Source organism: Blennius ocellaris, assembly GCF_963422515.1.
Source record: "Blennius ocellaris genome assembly, chromosome: 1".
Taxonomy (NCBI): domain Eukaryota; kingdom Metazoa; phylum Chordata; class Actinopteri; order Blenniiformes; family Blenniidae; genus Blennius; species Blennius ocellaris.
This window is the reverse complement of record NC_137650.1, coordinates 6789456-6810927: the sequence shown is the minus strand read 5'-3', so window position 1 is coordinate 6810927 and position 21472 is coordinate 6789456. Positions and strand designations below refer to the sequence as shown.

Genomic DNA, 21472 nt, shown 5'->3' with positions numbered 1-21472 from the left:
AATATGTCTTCCTTCTGCTGATTTTAAGCCTGATTTAGTTTTATAACTGCCATTTAGTCCTGGTTTGTTTCAGCTTTTTGAAAATACTGAACAGAAATAACAGGTTATATATCTTGCTTTAATTGTGTGAGTTCGACTGTTTAAAAACACACTTTTTACTTCTGAAGTGTTACTTCTTCGAAAGATATCTAAAATGCCCACCAAATAGTTGGAGAAATTTGATGACAGAACAATGTCTACCGTTTTATTTGGTGCTTCAGCTCCAAACGAAAATACTTGAGATTGACAGATTAAGACATTGTCTTACTTTATGGCTTGTTTTTGTGTGGCTGTTTTGGGTTTTTTTTTTTGTTTGCTTTGTTTTTTAGTTTAAACTTAAGATATTGACTCTGTTGTGGACACAGTGGTTCAACCTGGTGTGCCATCAGTCAAGGCCGCAGCACAGAAGATGCCGCTAGCACTCTGCTAGCACACTGCTGACTCTGCTTCATTAGCCACCTGCTAGCACACTGCTAACTCTCCATTTGCCACCTGCTAGCACACTGCTAACGCTCCATTTGCCACCTGCTAGCACACTGCTAACTCTGCTCCATTAGTGCGTGCTAGCACACTGCTAACTCATCTGCATTAGCCGCATTCTAGAACACTGCTAACTCCTCTGCATTAGCCACCTGCTAGTACACTGCTAACTCGACTCCATTAGCCACCTGCTAGCACTCTGCTAACGCCACTCCATTAGCCACTTGCTAGCACACTGCTAACTCCACTTCATTAGCCACCTGTGAGCACACTGCTAACTCCACTCCATTAGCCACCTGCTAGCACACTGTTAACGCCGCTCCATTAGCCACCTTCTAGCACACTGCTAACTCCTCTCCATTAGCCACCTGCTAGCACACTGCTAACTCTTCTCCATTAGCCACCTGCTAGCACACTGCTAACTCCTCTCCATTAGCCACCTGCTAGCACACTGCTAACTCTGCTCCATTAGCTACCTGTTAGCACACTGCTAACTCCTCTCCATTAGCCACCTGTTAGCACACTGCTAACTCCACTCTATTAGCCACTTGTTAGCACACTGCTTACTCCACTCCATTAGCCACCTTCGAGCACACTGCTAACTCCTCTTCATTAGCCACTTGTTAGCAGGGCCGCCCCTGGCCAAGTGGGGGCCCTAAGCAGGATTTTATTTTGGGGGCCCCCTTCCAATAACATAATAATAATAATAATAATAATAATTATTACTATTATTATTGTATTGACGTTTGGAAGCCATCTCTCTCTCTCTCTCTCTCTTCTCTCTACCTGTAAACAACTGCCTGCCGGCCCATCTGACCGCTGATTAGTCAGATGGTGATGCTTCGCGCTTCCTCTCTTTTTTTCCCTCTCTCTCCTGCCTCGGTCTGACTTGGTGGCGGTGCCCTACGCGCCTCTCGGCAAAATGCACGCGCATCCTTTGCGCATTTGCAGAGTATGATGATACTTTATTGATCCCGAGGGAAATTCAATTCACTTGCGCAAAATGGGGCCCCCCATGGATCGCGGGGCCCTACGCACAGCGCGTGTTCTGCGTGTAGGGAGGGGCGGGCCTGCTTGTTAGCACACTGCTTACTCCACTCCATTAGCCACCTTCCAGCACACTGCTAACTCCTCTCCATTAGCCCCCTGTTAGCACACTGCTAACTCCACTCCATTAGCCACCTCCTAGCACACTGCTAACTCCACTCCATTAGCCACCTTCTAGCACACTGCTAACTCCTCTCCATTAGCCACCTGCTAGCACACTGCCAACTCTGCTCCATTAGCCACCTGTTAGCACACTGCTAACTCCACTTCATTAGCCACCTGCCAGCATACCCAGACACCTCCCCAGGGAGGTGTTCCGGGCATGTCCCTCCGGTAGGAGGCCTCGGGGCAGAACCAGGACACGCTGGAGGGACTATGTCTCTCGGCTGGCCTGGGAACGCCTTGGGGTGCCACCGGAGGAGCTGGAGGAAGTGTCTGGGGTGATGGAAGTCTGGGCAACTCTGCTGGGACTGCTGCCTCCGTGACCCGGCTCCGGATCAGCAGTAGACAATGGATGGATGGATGGATGGATGGATGGATGGATGGATGGATGGATGGATGGATGGATGGATGGATGGATGGATGGATATTTGTAATTGAAAAAAGGGAAATGTAGATAATTCAGTCCAGGATTTTATGTAAATACTATCAAGTCAAAATCTCACCAACATAAGGTCACAATGTTGAGGTAAATTGAAAGCACAGAAGAGCACCAAGATTTAGGTTCTGTTCTGTGATGCAAGTGGAGATTTACTATTTCCTTTCTGATTTTTATTGTGACGTACCCATCACTGTGTGAACACACAGATGGAAATTAGACTTGATCATAAACAATATCAAAGGTCCTCTTGAAATAAAACACTTAAATAAGCCCACTTGCACCCCACAGAGCCGCGTCAACTCTTACCTGGTGATTTCCTCTCTCAGGGCAGCAGGATCAGGAGGGTAAAACTTGACCCGCAAACACATGGTGAATGGAGGCTGGGCTACAAATAGAAGACAAAGACTAATTAAAGCTGTGTCATAGTTCTCTTTTTGTTATGTATTTGGTTGTCTGGTGAAAACAGAAAGCACGTAACAGGGGCAAGCTAATCAGACATGCAAAAAGAAATACTTACATTTCATCTGCTTGGAAATTGACTTACTAAACTCCAACCAGTGCTGTGGGAGAGAGAATCACAAGTAAAGAGCTGCACTTTGAAGGCTGGATCTTTTAACTGCTGTCAGTCTGAGGTCTGATTGCTCAGCAGCCGAGTCTGATGACTTGTAATCTATCGCTGGAGGCCACAGTGGAATTACTCCGGTCTCCCTGCCTTCTGCTTGTTTAGACTCCATCCAACGCCGTCACCGCAGAGCGGAGCCGAGAGAAGGAAGCTATTTAGCAAAGAATCAGGTGAATGCTGTTTTCTGTCAGACTGCTCAACCTCGTGAGGTGAACACGGCTCTCATCAGTGATAAAATAACAACAGTGAGGCGCTGAGGTCCCTACAGGTAAAACCCAATATGCTAACCTGTGATATTGATGGACTTCATTCATTCTTATGACATCTCTCAAACACGGAAACATAGAAAGATTAAAGAGCATTAAATAACAAACACTGAGAATTTGTCCAGAAATGTAATAAAAGCTTTTCATATCATTCAAATTGACGGACCTTTTGCCAGCTTGCATAGTTAACCTGCAGGCCCACCTACTTATGTAGAGGCTCATTGGACCCTTGACAGATAATATCTATAACCAACATTTTAATAATTTTATAACTTTAGCTGTGAGCCCCAGCAGTCTGCTCAGCTTCTGAAGACTGTGAAACTCAATATACAGCATGTCTGGAAAACTGAATAATGAATTACAAAAGTGAAAGGAACAGCTATAGATGTCTTATTCTCCATATGTGTGCACAGATCCCTTCTGATCGATACGCCTGGAAGATTTATGTCTAAATGGTGTTTTCATGTTCAAGTATGTATAATTCGTCCCTATGGATGGATGGATGACTTTTCCAGGTCTCTGTTTCATTTTCTAAGGTAAAAATGAAATGAAATTTTCACTTGTGGTGAGAAAAGGACGATAATAGATGAAAAATGATGACGTGCAATCTGACAAAAGGATCTAACTCTATCCACCTGAACTCATGTTGGTTGGTTTGGTGATAGAAGATGAATACTTACTCGCTGCTTATCCGGGTCAACATATCTTATCCCAAAATAGTCCTTCTCCAGCAGGTTAAGATGGTGGCAGATGAGGTCAAACAAGTACTGACCCTTGGCATCCCGCTGGAAGAGAGAAGATTTGAGAACAATTACACAAGGCACTAACTACTCAGGGTTTTTAAAGATGCAAAGAACATTAAAAAGACAACACAATAGGACATAACTCCAGTGCCTCCTTCCACAAAGCCTAATATAGATGTACGAGATATTCAGACAGCGTAATAAATCTTCTATCCACGTCACACATGCATGAGTTTGTTGATATGGTCACGTCAACAGCATTTATTCCCATCGGATCAACAAGACCACATTTTGGAGCCTGTGAGAAAGTCAAAACGGCCAGCGGAAAGTGTTTTAATATTTCACTTCCCTCAAGGGAGATAAATGAAGGCTATCAAATATTCATATTGCGGCAGCCACCATCTGCAAAAGCTCTGAGACATTTCTACAGCAGGAGAAGAAGCAGCGAGACAAGGTGTGTAAAAACCGATGGGACACTATAAATACGCATTGTTCTGAAATGAGTGTGCAGGTTTTAGATTTGGAGAAATTCATGGTTCAATTGTTGTTGTTTTTTTCTACCGTCCCGAACTTGTTTCCAAACAAAGAAAATAAAGTGAAGAACACCAAATCTACTGTGAGGAAAGACAGCTACACTTTATTAAAGTTTAACTTTTTGAAATGGATTCAAGAGGCGTGTATTGAGCAGCCTAATTTTGAAAGATTTGTTTGCAGTATTGAAGCAGGAACAAACCTGATGATGCACACAAAGACATGTTGAGGTGGATCTATTTACAGGAACTACTGAAGAGAGAGTCACAGGCATACAAAATAACAAACACCATCAATTGACCTGATTTGCATTTATAGGTGTGGAATATTGGAGGTTTCTACCAAACTGCAACATCCTGGAAGGAGTTCATGCCGATGGAATCATTTACAACATTTGATGAGATTTAAAATGGCTGAAAACATTTGCGTTCATCTCCGGTGTCACTGTGTTGTGTCACCTGACGACTTCCTCTTCCAACACATTTGTGGGTAATGTCGCTCCTGCTGTTATTCTTTGTTGATCACCAACAAAACGCACCAAAATCGACTTGTTTGCACGAGCAGGCAAGTTAGGCTAACCAATAAGGAATGATTTTTGTATAAATATTTGGCTTCAGCAGTAAAGGAACATTTAAAAAAAAATTTATTTTAAGATAGAATAAATGTAATATATATTTTCTGTTATGGAAAATCTTAAGGCCTTTCTTAGATTTTCAGACTAAAATGTTTTTACTCTGCCTTGCCATGTTATTGCTTGACAAAATCAAAAGAACAGATTGAGTAGATGTTATGGATTACAGTGTATTAGTTTTAAAGTGTTAAATTAAGTGATGGCAAAAGTAAGGGAGCTGGATAATTGGAGAATCTAAATATCAGTTAAATGCTGCTGGGATTGAGTTGGTGACTGATTATTGAGAGTGGCTCTCAGGATACCGGCTGAAGTGTCGTCCCGCAGTGGCGGGCAAGAACTCCTGAGAGATGCCCAGTTGTGAGCGTTGCCAGCTGGATGTGTTTAACTGAGGTTGGTTTGTAATTGTGTGTGAGCAGCAGTTGTGAGCGAGTGGCGAGCTGTGAGGGCTCGAGGAAGCCTCAGTTCAATTTGTTTGTCATTTTTGTTTGTAGGTCAGAAATTCATTGAACTTCAGTTTGTCTTGTTTCTGTAGGATTTGATGTTCAACCCGCACAGCGATAATCCACCGAGGTTAACAATATTTATATGGTTGACCAGCACCATGGTGGGCGAGTGTGGGGATTGTGAATTTTATACCTGATCTCTGATAGGGGGTCACTTTCTGCAAGCCTGTTGTTATTGTCATTCTTCGAGTGGCGAGTTACTGGTGATCAGATTGTTTCAGGGTTGGATCACTGCCGGCGTGCAGCAACAAAAGTCTGTTATGAGAACAGCCCAAGCTGGTACCAGGCCTGTGGAGTATTTATGCGAGGGCTCCACAGGAGCAGAAATAGGGCTGCAGACCATTCTCCAATGAACTCTCAGGAATTCATTGCCAACGGGGAAAGTTTTTACTGTTTTAAAGATGCTTTGGGATTTATTGAAACAAGCAGCTTGTTGTGTTCTGACCCGTAAACGTGGCTAACACACAGTCAAGTAGTTTGCATCCCAAGCAGATAAATCACCTGATGGCTGAGAAGCTCTCTCTGCCATGTCCAACATGGATGAAAGTAAAACAATAAAAACAATAAGAATATAAAAAGTAATAAAAAAATAATAAAAGTAAAAACAGTACTAAAAACAGACTCAGTAATGACACTCGCACATTGTGAAATGACACAGCAATTCCACAGATTGAACATGCAGATCCACAGGAGGTTCTGGAGAAGAGATATAGCCGATCCACGCCTGCAGGTTTGATTGGCAGGACTAAAGGATGGCATCATGTGGTTCTGTTTACTGTGTTGATTTACTTGAGATCTGGAGGTTCGTGGCCCGTGCAGGGGTCATTTATGGATTCCATGTTGGACATAGCAGAGAGAGCTTCTCAGCCATCAGCTGATTTATCTCCTTGGGACGCAAACTCCAAGTCTCAGTGCATCATAGTCTGGAGACAAGTTGCAGAAACTATGAAAACAAAAGAAAAACAGCATGACTGGGCTCCTCCTGACCTGAAAGCAATAGTGTAGCTCAGTGTAATGAGAAACACGTAGCGATCTTGGAGTCTGTGTTTCAAACGCGATCCCTGGAAATGACCAAAATTACGCTAAATCCTCCCGATTGTGCTAAAAAGAGAGTACAAGCTATGATGTTTGGATGGTTGAAGCGTCAACCAGCTAATTTGCAGACAACCCACCACTTGTGTCGGACTTTGGAGTTGTGTAATTTGAGTGTTTTTGACAGCGCATCTGACGCACTGGAATGTCCATTCGCGGAAGCGCCAGAAATTTCTGTGTTTTCAGATACGTAGACGCTGCAATGCCCGGAAGTGAGGCAGAGAAGGAGAGAAGAGAGAACCAGGACGTAATGAGATCAGAAGGAGATCAGAAAGGAGAGAAAAGTAGAAAAGATACTGAGTTTTTGTTGATGGCAGCAGCTGCTTTGGGTTTGTTGGGGGATTTGGTTACACCATCCGCTCGGCGCAGAGACAGAAAATGGAGTGGTGAGTCAGAAGGAAGCGCAGGGGCGCAGTTCAGGAAGGATGAGCCGGAATCAGAGGAGGAGGGGGGGGGGAGTTGGAGGATGGGGCAGGTGCAGAGACAAAATTTAATGTTCTGAAGATTATGATTGGTAATGTGCCCATGTGCAAACCGGGGTCTTCAGCAGAGATTACAAATATGACTGAATGTGCTCCTGATCCAATAAAGCGCCCTGCCGTATATTTGAGTTGGTTGAGGCGTACATGTACCATCTACAATTGCTTAACACCAGATGTGAAACAGTTGATATTATTTTCGTACACAGAGGAATGGGCTGGATGCCAGGAGTCTTTTGATTTTCCGGTGGATGACCATAAGGGATTGTGGGCTGCTGGTGGCAACATGGCACTTATGTTTACATGGCTTGATGGGAAATGTAAGGAGGCGGTTCTCAAATCCGTGAAAGTATCTCATGATTTTTCACGAGTTGGTTCATTGTATTCAAGAGAATGAGGAATCAATTCCTCGGTACATTGACAGATTCATTACAATGTGGGACAGTTGGGCTGGATTGAATAGAATAGAATCAAGGATTTGCAGTGCAAACGCTGTTGAATAATGTACGGCCTAAAATTTCACAGAATTTCAAATTGATACATCCGGATTGGCAAACTAAACCGTGGAAGGAGGCAATTGAATGATTGACGCTGATGTACCGACAGCAATTGTTTGCAAATGATAACCCATGTTCTTCTGTTAACCAGATGAATCAGCAGATGTACAATCCAGTGAGTTCCAGCTTGGTATGTAACACCCCGACACCCGCTCCAGGCCATGTCATCAACAATGCAGTGACAGCTCCAGCCACGGCTGTGAGTTCAGGCTCTGGCAGAGGGCTGGTTAACATGTCCCAGTTCCCCCAAAAGCAGAGAAGGGGAGGGGGAACAAGGGAACAGGAGGCAACCATGTCACGGATGTGGGGGGATGTTACATTGGATTAGGGAGTGTCCACATAGATCTCAAAACAGCAGCAGCATTTTTTCGTAAAAAATGAGTCGCAAAAGAATTCCCAAAATGTGCTTCATTGATGTCAACAATGAGACCTGTGAAGAAATGTTACAGTACGGTGGCCTTTAATCCTCCTAAATTGTATCAAGATAAGGCAAAACTTATTTTGGACTCAGATCAACAACTGTTATGTGAACAGTTCATGTTTGTTGGACCACAAGGATGTGCAATACCAGTGCTGTTGACGGAAGAACAATATGTGTGGTACGATGTTAAAAATTAATGTCCTCATGTAACTGGATGTTTCTACAGGGTGTGAACCGCACAGAGTGGGTGAAATAGTGGCGCTGTGAGGCTTTGATGGCATCGGTGGGTGAGTCAAAAAACAACATTGTTACAGATCTATGAGAAGATTTGTTCCTGATACGGCTAAAGGAGCCTCTTACCCTGCGTCCCAGTGCATTTGTGTTACAACAACCACCTGAAGTGATTCAGTTTGATGCACCTTCAGCTTTGGCTGAGGTGCCAGCCAGTTTATGGGCCAAACATAAGAACCATGTAGGTTTAATAGCTTCTGCAAAACCACCCAGTTACAGTTAAACCTAATGCTAAACTTCCAATGATCAGACAAAATAATTTGTCCCAAAAGGCTATTGATGGAATAGCTGATGTGATTTCATGCCTGATTGAACAAGGGGTGTTGATTGAAACTTCCGGTCCTACACCAATTCTGTAATACAAGTAATACAACAATTCTGCTGATCCCAAAACTGGGAAGACCAAATGAATGGAGATTTGTTCAAGATTTGCAAGCAATGAACAACATTGTTGTACCAGCAACACAGATTGTTCCAGATACCAACACCATTTAGGCTTCTTTGCCTTCTAATAGCACGTGCTACACAGTCATGGACTTGTGCTCAGCATTCTTTTCCATTCCATTGCACCCAGACAGCCAATATCTGTTTGCTTTCACCTACAGGGGTAAACAGTAGACTTGGACTAGGTTAGTCCAGGGCTTTGTGGAGAGTCCGGGGGTGTATGCAGCAGCGGTTAAGCGTGACCTGGAGGACCTGCACCTCATGGGAGGAAGCACAATTATTCAGTATACCAAAGATCCTTTCATCGCCTCACCTACACCTGAGGACTGTACAACTGATTCCATTTTGCTTCTGAAAAGACGGCTCAGTGTGGTCATCATGTGTCGATGGCCAACTTCAGTTGTGTAACACCAAGTGTAAAAACAGGGCTTAGCCCACATGAGGTGTTGATGGAGAGGCTGATATCCACAGGGGCAGGCCCACCTTTGACACCACACAAAGCAACTCTGTTATGGACTGATGACTATATGACTGCATATATGTGGAAACTAACAGAAACATTGTGAAAATTTCATCTACAGGTGTCTGAGAGACTGCCGAGACCAGGAGATGAACCAATTCATCCTTTCCAAGTGGGTGATTATGTGTTGATCAAATATCTTGATGAAGTGTCTCTGTCCCCCAGATGGAAGGTTCCATACCAGGTGCTGCTCGTGATGAGAACAGCTCTGAAGGTGGAGGGGAGAGAGGAATGGGTCCATGCGACACAGTGGCACTATTCACCCCGGACGAACCAGGCTTAGAGAAGGATGCAAATACTTCAAGTGAATAGGAGGATGGGTGTCCATCATCCTACTGCTGGGATTCGGGATCCACGGTATGATTTCCCTCACTGCGGGTGCAGGAGAGGGTGAGGATGGAGATTCAGACAGGTTGGCTAACCTGTCTACCAAAATGGATGAAGGTCCAAGACACATGAACTCTAATAATGGAGCGGTGAGCACTTCGGTGCTCAGCAACGGTCCAGACGACGATGACGACAACGATCAATTCTTCAGCTCGGACGGGATGGAGAGGAAGACCAGATCAGTGAAACAGGCATTGTACTTACTGCATAGGTGTACTGTTAATGACTGTTATATTGCATACCCCAAATATCTGCTTAAAAACAGGGGGTGCTAGCGAACAGGGGTTCGCTCGAAGAAGACTAAGCAACCATACTTGGCAATACAGATTATGCATGACAACGCCAGGAGTCAGAATCTGAGTAACTGTTGGTTAACTCTAATTCCTTTTACAAGAGCTGATTACAGGTTGTTTGACTGGTGTGGTGTGGGGTCTGCCTTCAACGACGGGCCTGAAGACTGTTTTACACCAACATATTACATGCACGAGAGAGCAGGTCAGCCAGGTATCAGGACATCATAACATTGGTGGTGGGAGAAATAAACCGAAAACATCTACCAGCAGGATTTTTATCAAACGGTTCTGTTACGGGTCACACACATCCAGAGGTACATGTGACGAGAGTTTGCAGGCAGAGTTCAGTTAGCATTAGCAGAGATAAACTGTTTGCAGTACAGAGAGGGACAGGTGTGTTTTCCACAGGAACAAGTGTCCACATTGTTGGTTAGATGCCTTAGAGAAAGCATGCGCAGGAGTCAAGTCACTGTTTTCAGTGACAGTTAACATTAAGCTTTGTGCCTCTCCGGTATTTGAAAGCTCTACTCCATTGAGAGATGGTTCCAGGTATCACCCCCCGATTACTGTTCACGCAATGACTATTGTGTCTGGATGTTTTCAGGTGCAAGGAAAGGTGCCAGGAGAGCATTTAGGAATGAGCCCTTGTCGGGTGGTGGTGGAGTTTTAGTTGGCATGGATGGAGTTGCCAGAAGAAGATTAGATGATCTGTGGTGAGGTGGTACACCTCACAGTGTTACACCTGGTTTTAGTGGAGTTGCTATCTGGCTTATCTGGTACCAATGATCAGGAAAGTCGATACAGCATAGGGTTTCGGGGTTGTATCATCCTTTACATCAACAGGTTCAGAGCTTGTCTCCTGTTCAGCAGGTGTTTGATGTTATGCTTCCATTTTACGGTGTGTATGCTAACCAGCAGGAGATCAAGTCTTTGAGCGGAGTGCTGGAGAATCACATGAATGTGTCCATCAGAGCGATTGCTGCAGAAAACAAGGAGTTGCAGGAGGTCAAATCAGTGGCTTTGGAGAATCGGATGGCGTTGGATATGGTACTGGCGGCTCAGGGAGGTGTGTGTATGGTGATTGGTACGGACTGCTGTGCATATATCTCTGATGCGGCAGGTGATGTGGTGGATTTGGCTCATGATATGGCTCACGGGATCAATGAACTTCACGATTCACATGGTTTTGATTTTAAACGTTTTGGAGGTGTGCTTGGATACTGGGGGACTGGACTGATCAGGTTTCTAGTGACTGTGATGGTGGGTATCATTGCTCTGGCACTGGTGATTGTCTGTGTGGACTGCAATGGTAAAATGCATGTGCAGGAGAGCGACTAGAACTACAGTTCAGGCCGTTCAGATCATCAGGACACCCATAGGTGGAGATGAGTTCAGACTGAAGTGGATCATGAACGACGTGGAGTGAGGAGGTTCATGTTTTAATCAGTAGTGACGAGATGTTTTAATCACTTAGAAGTCTTAAACGAGATTAGAAATAGTTGCAGTTAATCTTTGTCAATCTTAATAAGTATCTTAATCAGTATGCTATTCAGTGATACTCAATTCTACTTTGATTAAAGAATGATAACGAACGCTCAGGGATTTCAGATAGTCAGTGTCACTGTATTTTTGTTGTTTACTACACTATACAACACCTCATTGAAGAAAGTGACTTAACATCGACTGTTATCTTTTGATGCTTTTGATTTTCAATAAAGATTCATTTTATTTCTTTTTCAAGACCAAAAAAATGTATCAAATGAAGAAAAACCCCTAGGCTGTTACAGCGAAGGGTAAAAAAAAGAAAGAAAAGTGCATTGCATTGTATTTCTTTGTAACATTGTGCTCTGTGTCTCTGTGTCACACTTCAGGTGTAGAGAAGACCAGCTCTTTTACTCTTTTCCCGGATTGGCCTGTGGGGAGGAGGAGGTTTGGGCGTGGTTCCTGGCTCAATGTCTCTGGGGTGCATTCTCTAAGACCGTTCAGCAGCTTTGATAAACATCTGCACATTCTTATGTGTTTTAATTGCGTTGGAATGGATCGTTTATGTTCCTCGGAGGGGCTGCGAGTCAAGGGTGAGTTTGTGTGACCGTTAAATTCAAAGAAAATAAATGGATGCAAAAGAGTGTCTGCTGGAAATGAAGGCATGTCATCATGAATGTGTTTTGTAGATGTGAAAGCATTTTTCCATCTTATGTGCTGAAGTTTTCATCTTGAGTTTGTAAAAAATGTTTGGTCGCAGCAGATCTCACAATCAAAAAGGAGGGATTTGTTATGGAAAATCTTAAGGCCTTTCTTAGATTTTCAGACTTATGTGCACAAAAGACAGCCAGGAATTCACAGATGTGCCCATATATTTTGATCCATTGTCAGGCTGGTGTCATTCCGGCTGCGATGAGCAGACTTCATGGACTCTAGAGGGTTTGGCGTGTTGTCGATCACTTTGTTTATGGGGAACTTCTAAGGTCTGTCTCTGTCACAGAAACCAGACGTTGGAGGAAAGGAGATTAGCAGGAAACCACTTAATACAGGCGAACGAGGTGAGGGGGCCAGTCCTGTCTGTGTCTCTTCATGTGTCTGCATGTGTGGAGCTCCAGCTGCATCTGTTTGAATAAATAACCCCTTTTGCATCAGTTACTGACTGGTCTCCAGTCATCTTCCTGAAACCGTGTCTCACCAAAGAGCTTTCATTTTCTACTCCATTTTCAATATTAAATAATCATTCATCTTCATTTATTTACATTCAGAAATGATCACGCTCCTTGTTTGTGGAAATTAAATCCGATTGTGGATTTTTCATTAAAGGATTTATTCCACAGAGAAACTGATTTTGATCCTTGATGTTTGACTCCTTGGTGTAAAGTGAAATTTAAACCTTAAGAGGACTCACAGTGCAGCACCATGCTGCCGCAGGCTGTGGCCTCATTAAGGTGCGTTAACAGTGAAAACCTCTCTGTGCATGACCATTTACTGGACACATATTTTAGACGCCTTTGAGTAAGCGGTGCACTGTTTTTTCTGCCATCTTTTTCTAAAATCGACTGTACATGAGCATCCCCGAGACTTGCACTTTTGCACTGTGTGTCTGTCCATACCATAATTTGGTTTAGGGAACAATCAGAGCCTCCATCCAGGGGTTAGGTACTTCATTGAAAACTGAGTAGAGCCTTTGAATCCTACATTTTAAATAACTATTTTTGATTTAACTGAATTAATGCAATAGGAAACAACAAACTGTATCGCAAAGCAAAACTATGAATCACAACAAAGCCAGCATATTGTTAATCGTCGCCCCCCTCAGGCCTGTGAACAAAAGGTTAAGATGTACCGAAGTCCCAAAATGCATGTCCAAAACCACGAGCTACAGAAAGAGCAACATGATGCCAAAATATCTTGTTTGAATACATCTGATTATGGCAGACGCTTGGATCGACACATTCTGACACGTCACAGGGTTGTGTCATATGAACCGACAACTCTCTTCTCATTGCTCCTTCATGTAATGTCGTCGTCTACCTCTAAGCAGGAAACCAAGACGACAAAAGAGTTTGTTCCCCAGTTTGTTCGAGTGTCATTCTGAATATAATCAGGCCACATCAACAACAGCATTTCAGTATGTTAATCTTCAAAACAAGAACCACATTGTTCAGTACTTATAATAGTTAATAGCTGTGTATCTTCATAAACATAAACAGAAGCTTTGGTCTGCTAAACCTTTTAGGAAATATGGGCCTTCAGACCAACAGTGTTTTTTAGATGTATGACCTTCACAGTGCTTGTGTTTCACAGATTGGCTTGGCTTCACCAAAGTTTTTAAATCGAACTAAAAGGTCAAATGTAGCAACAAAATGATTTGGAATTGAATGGACTATTTCGAGAGCTGGGATCCAAGCTGTGTGTAGTAATGAGGTTTTTTTTCTTTGAAATAATGTAAATCATTTTAAAGTACGTACTGTAGCTGCTACGCTTGGTCACCATTTGACTCTGCAGCGCTGCACAGTGAAGGCATGTGCCAGGTGCACAGCACACATAGGATAGATCCTCTTTCTCCGATGGCACAGGACACTATAAAATATCGCCCTCTGCCCTTTAGAGGAGACATTGTGCACACATCAGTAGCACAGAACTGCATGGTCAGAGAAAGTCAAAAGCAGATCTACAAGAATGAGACGGGGGGGGGGGGGGGGGGGGGGGGGGGGGGGGGGAGAGAAGAGAAAGCTAAAACCAAACAGAGGAAGGAGGGAGAAGGAAGCAGGCCGGATGGCAGTGATTAATGTCTCTGAACGCAGCTCCACATTACCAGAGGACGGGAGCAGAGCTGCACTGAGGGGAGGCTCCGTGTGGCAGTCACAACAATCTGTGTCAAGGCCTGTCGAGATGCATCATTAAAGGCAGTGTGAGAATCTGTTATGAAGCATGTTCAGGCTTTTATTTCACTCAAAATCAGAGCAGATCTCCATAAAAAAAAGCAGAAACCTGCTGGCGAAAACATTGTGAGGGTTCGCTGGTATTACTGTCACTGCTCCATGTTTTACTGTCAATTGTTGAACAATTTTTTTCACTTAAATTCTCACTTCCATTTGCTGCACTGCCATGTTGGCCTCAATAGATCAGAGAGACAATGGGTACATCTGAAGTGTCCCTCCTTTGTCCTGATCTATCGACTTTACCATAACCCCCTGGATAATGTCATGGGGTTAAGGAAAGGAGTTAGGAGGCTTCCTAAAGGAGTTAAAGAAAGGAGTTAGGAGGCTTCCTAAAGGAGTTAGTGAATGGCGATCACGTTGGTGTGGCAGTCGGACACTTTCACTGAGTGACGTCATAATAATGTGACGGTGGCCCAACTTAATGACGTCTCCTGTGGTGGGGGAAGAACTACAAGTTTCTGAAAATGGAATATAAAAAGCACGTTTGGGTTTGGGATGATTTAAAGTTGTTCAGTGCAGATTATTGCTTTGGTAACTTACATGATCTGCTCTTTTTTATGACATCGTGATTTTCAGTAAATGCGCGGATGAGTGGGTCGCTTTAAATGTTGTAGCCACAAGGAATTGTGGGGCAGCATGGCTCGCCTCCTTTGCAAAAGGATGCATCAGTGCTATCCTATGCTAAAGGAAGCTATAAAGGAAGCATCAGTGGTTCCTACGCTAAAGGAGGCTCTAAAGGAAGTAACAAGCCTCCTTTCCTTTGCTTATTGAGAATTCAGACAGTCCTTATCATGGCTGCTACACAAAACACATCCGGGGTTCAGTGAAAGTCGATAGACAAGGAGAAAGGAGCGACATTTCAGACATACACAGAAGCTTTTGTTGTGTAAACATGGACCAGGAAGTGACTTCAATCTAAAGCTGGGAAACGGGAGGTTTGAGTCCACCTTGAAGATAGGAGGATGGCTGGGGGTCTGGAGTCCTCCACTGTGATTGGCCCAGAGAGGTCACAGGAAGTATCCCGACGGAGGACCACCCCTCCACTATAAAACTCTGTGTAAACGTGAAAACAGCCTCTTTCCTACACCTTAAGTCAGGGGTGGGCAACTCTGGTCCTCGAGGGCCACAGTCCTGATGTTTTAGACGTTTCCCTCAGATTGGTTATCCTTGGCCAGCTACAGTATTGGAACATGCAGGATACTGAAAATATTTAACACAAAGTTTGACTGCAATTATTCATGAGCAAACAGCTATGGTATGCTGTGAATGATTATTCTCATGATTAAACCAATGAGAAGTGCAGTTATTTTTTTTTTTTTTATATAAGTCTATTTAATCCATCCATATCGATACTCTGTCTAACTTGGTCCTGAGGGCTGAAGCCTGTCCAGGTATGAGTACATCTTAAAGATAATGAAGTAAATGCTGTCAGTAACTTGAAGAAGAAGAGTACTCTCCAGCTCAAATCTGAGAACAGATGCACCAACATGTCAGGGTTCAGCAGGGCTTCTGGCTCCACTTCTGCAATTTATCTCCGGTTTCTCTGTTTATGCAGCAGATTCATATATCCCCGAGATGTGCATGAATTTTTCAGCCATGTTGGGAATATTTGCAACGCGAGTGCTGATTCATGCTGCCGCAGCACATTTTGCATCGAATCCATGTCCCGTCACTGACTCTGTATCGCGGGGCTCCACCTCTGAAACCTCATTTATTTTATGTCAAAACAGTCAAGCTTGTTTCAAATGCGTAAGCATTTTTGCTCCAATAGCTTTTGTTTTCTTTCTCTTTTCAGAAAACGTTTGTGTCATTACGGAGACATTGATCAGATCACTGGTCAGATTGATTGGGGCTCATTACAATAAACATAAAGATGTAGAACACATTTGGCTTCCTGTCTGTGACTTGATAAGTCTATTACTTAACTTCACAATAACAAAGGGTGAGTCAGCTAACACAGTGGGGTTTATTTTGTTTATGATTTTGCTGTGTTGCCCATTCTCCTTCAGCTGCAGGTATGTAAAGACTCATCTTAATGTGATTTGTTAGCGGCACTCAGCTAATGAATAACAGTCATAAAAGTAATTTTATGTGCCCTGACTGAAAAAAAAAAAAAGGATATAATTAAATTAACCAACTGACGCCCCAAAAAGGTTTCATCATAAATTCAGCCAAAAGACCCAATACCTCCACAGCTTTGTCTCTGGCACACAGAAAAAGAGCCCGTGTTCACGAATCCAAAGCAAACGTCGACTAAAACTGATCAGGGCATTTCCCAGGATGCACCGGGCCGAGCCTCCGTCTCCTCCGTCAGTGTGTCTGTATGTCACTGAACCGACATGCAGCCTGACTCGCCCGGACAGGCCTGCTGACTCGCCCTGCAGTGAAAATAGAAACCCCACGCAACCTTTTGGGTTCTCATTGTCTCACACGCGTGAATCAAAGGAGCTGAAATACTGTTGCTGTGGCGTGAATGTCAGTAATACACCTGTGAAGGCACGACGTCGCAGAGCCCGAACCTCCCACCCCCTCCGTCCGCTCTCGGCAATACAGGAACACAAAGTCCTCCAATTAACTGTGTCGCTATTGTGTGTTTTCCTCCTGTGTCTGCTGGTATTTGCAATGCCTGGGTGTTCAGTGTGTGCGAGAGGCTACTAATAATCCCCCATTTCAGCAATTGTGAAGCAACGATAAGGACGCGGGGTGATTTATCTCAGTCAGTGCTCTCACACACGGCGAAGGAGTGTATGTTACAGGTTTGTAAGCATCTGCTAGGACACATTAAGAAAACAATGACTTATTAAAGATCTGAGCTTGAGTTTCCATTCAGCATTAAATTGAGTGCAGGTAATCTCATTGTTCCTGGAAATCAGCCTGCCTCTGCACTCTGGCTGCTACAGTAAGATCGAAGTACACTGACTTTGCTCTCCTCTCGTCGTCTGGCCCGGCCAAAAGCAATAAGCAGCAGAGCCTCTGGCCCATAGGCCGCAGCCCAAACACTGGTGATGTATATGTGGTGTTGTGTTGCATGCTAATAAGACGCTCGGAACTTTAGTGAGCTGACTGAGGCTCCACTGGGACACAAAGGCAGAAACACTATTGATCTGAAGTTAAGTGTTCTTCAACATCCTTATGAGATTTACACTCAGAGCCCTGCTGCAATACAGTGACGGTGACAGGGAGGAAATCCTGTATGTTGCCGGCGAAAGCAGGGTTTTATTGTTTTTGAGTGGATAAACTGCAGGTCTATTATGTGGTTTGGGGTCATGAGATTCCAGTATGACAATTGCTTCACTCAGTTTTCTCTCCCTTTGGTTTTATTGCAGTTGGGGAAATAATCAGATCTGCACGGTTTAGATTAAAGCCCTTTGTGGAATAATATTAGAAACTATTGAGATACATGGCCATACATTTCAGATATATACTACAGGCTTTGCACAGAAACTGTATTGTTGTTTTCTAATATAGAAAGTGTACTTCTTCACACTGACTGCAATAATATAGTATATTGGATTAGGAAATCCTTCTAATGGCTCCTATTTTCAAGTGTAATAAGTCTTTAAAATCTCAATGGTGACGCTGCTTTTTCAGTGGTGTGATTTCACTTTTTAGAGTAAACAGATCAGGGCTTAAATATTATTGCATGCTGTGATATTCTCACATTGCACACCGGAAAAATAGAAGTATTAATGAGCTTGATGTCAGCCAGTCTTTCTTTGAGATTGCAGGGAATTAGTCTGACAGTCGCTTACAGAATTCAAGTTTTTTTTTTTTTTAAGTAGTTGGAACCCACAGTATTTATTCCTTGTGAAAAATGTAATTAGAGTGTTGAGGCGTATCAAGCAGCAAATCGCTTTCAAATTATCGCAAACCACTAAAAGCCTGCTGGATTTTACTCATACGTCCGTCATAAACCAGATGAGGCCTGTTTTTTAACGGAGTTAGTCAAAATGGTTGAAAAATCCCACTTGCACCAATTATGCTCATTTACCCAAACCAACATCCAAATGTAAATAAACTAGATTCACCAACATCTGTATAACCTCCACAGAGTTGCAGTGCGATCTCAATCAAAGCGTTCTCTTGATAATGTTATCTAAGTTTTCATGTCATAAGAGTAGAACATGTCATTAGTATTTCCACTACACACTCAATTGTGACCTCAATCGACCATAAGCGACAGCAATATGGATGTAAGTGAAACCGGTATTTTCCACAATATGATAAATAATAAAAGCTTGTTAATTGTCAAGTTTTATTATGTTTGAGAGGAAAGGATTAATCTTTGCTTTTTTTATTTCATCTGTCTTCTCAGATCAGGAAAATCACATTCCGGAAGGTTCTGTTGTCAACATTGAGGGTACAGCCACACAACGAGAAAAACGATCTTTGTTCTCCAAGCCTTCTCCAAAACACCTCCGTCCACTAAGAACACGGCTCAACTTGAGCCTTCAGGACATGTAGTACACATGTAGTACACATGTAGTACACTCTAGTTCTATAGGTCTATGGCTGCGCTCCTCCTGCTGCTAGCGTCAGTAGCTTCTGCAGCTCCACTGGAACTTATAGTCCCTGATTGTTGTGGTTATTTGATGACATCACGGACCGCGGTGGGGAGAGAGGGGATGATTATGTCATCTTTTTTCCACAGATGATCATTTTTGCCCACTTTTCCGTCCAACCCCCCCGGGGTGTGGCATGAGCCGGGGTTTTAAAATGTCCCCACTCTGGGACTCGTGTTAAAAAAAACAACCTGTTTTTGCGCTTCTAAAACCGCCTCATGTGGATGGTAGGCCACAAACAGCTCGTTTAGGTGAACCGGTTTCCTGGTGTGGATGGCCCCTGAGATTGCACAAGTCAAATCTTCAGTGTGGAAAGAGGGTGATCTTTGGTGGATTGAAAGATTTTCAGTTGGAATCCAAGTACTTCTAGTAAACCCTGAATAGCTCAGAGGAAATAAGGCTTCAAGCAGGTTATCGTGGTATCGGTGTGAAAGTTGTTCATTATAGGGAAGCATATTTTCCAAGCTACCTCTATGCAGTATGGTCGGAATGAAATAATCATCCACAATCAAATTTGGAAAACTGATTAAATAATCTTCGTGTCTTGTCTCGTCTCGTCTCGTCTCGTCTCGTCTCAACGATCAGAGCTTCTTTATCAGCAGAAATATGCAGTTAAAAGGTAGAAGCGACAGATGTGAGGGATATTTGAGGTCCCACCTCCAAGGACAGGCAAACAACTTAGTTATAGTAAAATACCAAGCATACCATAACATTTATCGGTAAAAACATCAAGTGAGGGTTTGTACGTGTCATTCCAGAGCCTCTCAGATGAGCCATACGTCCAAATGGTTGGAGAAATTACCAGCACACATTACACTGCCTCGACTCATGGGGAACATGACAGTTGAGATGAATCAAGGGACAGAGATTATGTTTAGAGTCGGCATAACCGCAACTCGTTTTATAATCTAGACTTTTGCCAGGGCAAAAGGGTTTTGTAAGGGGAGAGCTAATTTCCTTCTCCGGAGGTGCAGATGGTCATGTATGGAATTTCTTTTTGTGACATTTGTGATGTGATAGGAGCAGTCACACCATGCGGGGTTGAGTGCAGTGATATTTGCCACCGTGACTCATTGGTAGATGTGATTAGGGCTGGCCTGTCATTGGGTGAGGAATGTATTAAAGAAGCAGCGGCTTGCAAGTGCTTTATGGGAGCACGCGCGGTGTTTCATCACTGCGATAATAAAAGTGATAAACGGGGAGATGGAAATAACCCAGTCTGGGGGCCAAATGATCACAGCGGTCCTTAGCGAAGCGGCAGCGGCAGCAGCAGCACGCCGCGCTCTCTGCCCGGCCAGAGATTAATTATTGAGTGGGGTTCCATATCAGCTTGGGAAACACCACATCAATAAATGATGGTGTCATTTTAAACTCCAGGATGAAAATTGCAACAACTGAGTGAATGGTCCTGTAAGGTTACTGCCTGGAAAAGCACTTGGTAGAAGCGGCACTTGATGTTTTGTTATGGTTTTGTAATTGCGCGTCGCTCTGAGCTGCTGGGCAGCCGCTGATGACGGAGAAGAATACTTCATGGTCGTCTGAAACGTCGCCTGCTTCCTTTAGACTCCAGAACACAGCTGATGGTTACTGTATCTCAGTGATCCACGGTGTGATCTTTACGATGATTTTGCACTGTCCTTAAAGTTGCAGCTTTCAAATACTGCCGGTGGCGAAGCCTGCAAATGGCTTATTATAATCTTGTGATATGGTAATGACTACGCTTCTTATTCTACAGAGTAAACGGCACAGAAATTAAAGACCATGGTAGATGTTCTCGTCAGTCAGTAGCTGTATAAAGATTTACACGTAACACTTCTCCACTGGTAGCAATAAGTCAGTTAGACAGTACCATGTAGTTATTCAGGTATATTATGTAAACACAGCGGTGAGGCAGTGCATGGTGTACCCCCTCTGGTGTACTACGTATCCCCCCTGAAGCACGATTCTCGTTGTAGGAAATGGATCCATTCTCCATTCAAGGTGATGCATCGTGATGCTACTTCAATAGCAGACGAATCCAAGTGAAGCAGTATCATCCTCCATGTGTAAATCTCACGCCACTACATCTCATAGCTCACACTATCGTCCTGCAGATGCGTTGTCTCACACAAAGTAGTAATTTCAGAGGAATGCCACAATTCACTTTAAGAGATGCTGTTAGTTGGGATTCGTAGACAATATAAAGCACTTGGTGGTGTATACAAAATCTGATTAAAATACAAATATAGCCATTTAAATTACAAATAGTGACAAATCTCTATGTATATATAACAAACCGTGCCTCATAGTTTCAAACTAAAGCTTGTTTTATACATTTAATGGCTTTAAACTACAGTTCAATTATATACAGTTCTATAAATATGTGATCTGATCCTTTTTAATCACAATGTCTTTCCTAAAAGCACAATGGAGAAAGGTTGTTTGAAATAAAATCTTCCCTGCAAGTATCTATTCTAATCCATTTGACACGCACCATAATGCCAAGAGGATGTAACAGTGCTGCTGCTTATTGATGTAAGAAATAAAATGGAAGGAG

The 21472-nt window shown here is 43.4% G+C and overlaps 1 protein-coding gene across 2 annotated transcripts in view; it reads right to left on the bottom strand.

The window, feature by feature from the left end:
• Positions 1-21472, bottom strand: part of LOC308134279 (FERM domain-containing protein 5-like) — a gene marked incomplete at its 5' end in the record, with an annotated part of 86269 nt that overhangs the window by 16665 nt on the left and 48132 nt on the right. The window contains 3 exons of one of the 2 annotated variants that reach the window (XM_080501946.1): positions 2474-2552; positions 2685-2727; positions 3736-3840. In XM_080501946.1, the coding sequence (XP_080358072.1) occupies positions 2474-2552; positions 2685-2727; positions 3736-3840 (227 nt within the window). The remainder of the gene's footprint in view (positions 1-2473; positions 2553-2684; positions 2728-3735; positions 3841-21472) is intronic. The other variant, XM_080501947.1, reaches the window with a different exon arrangement.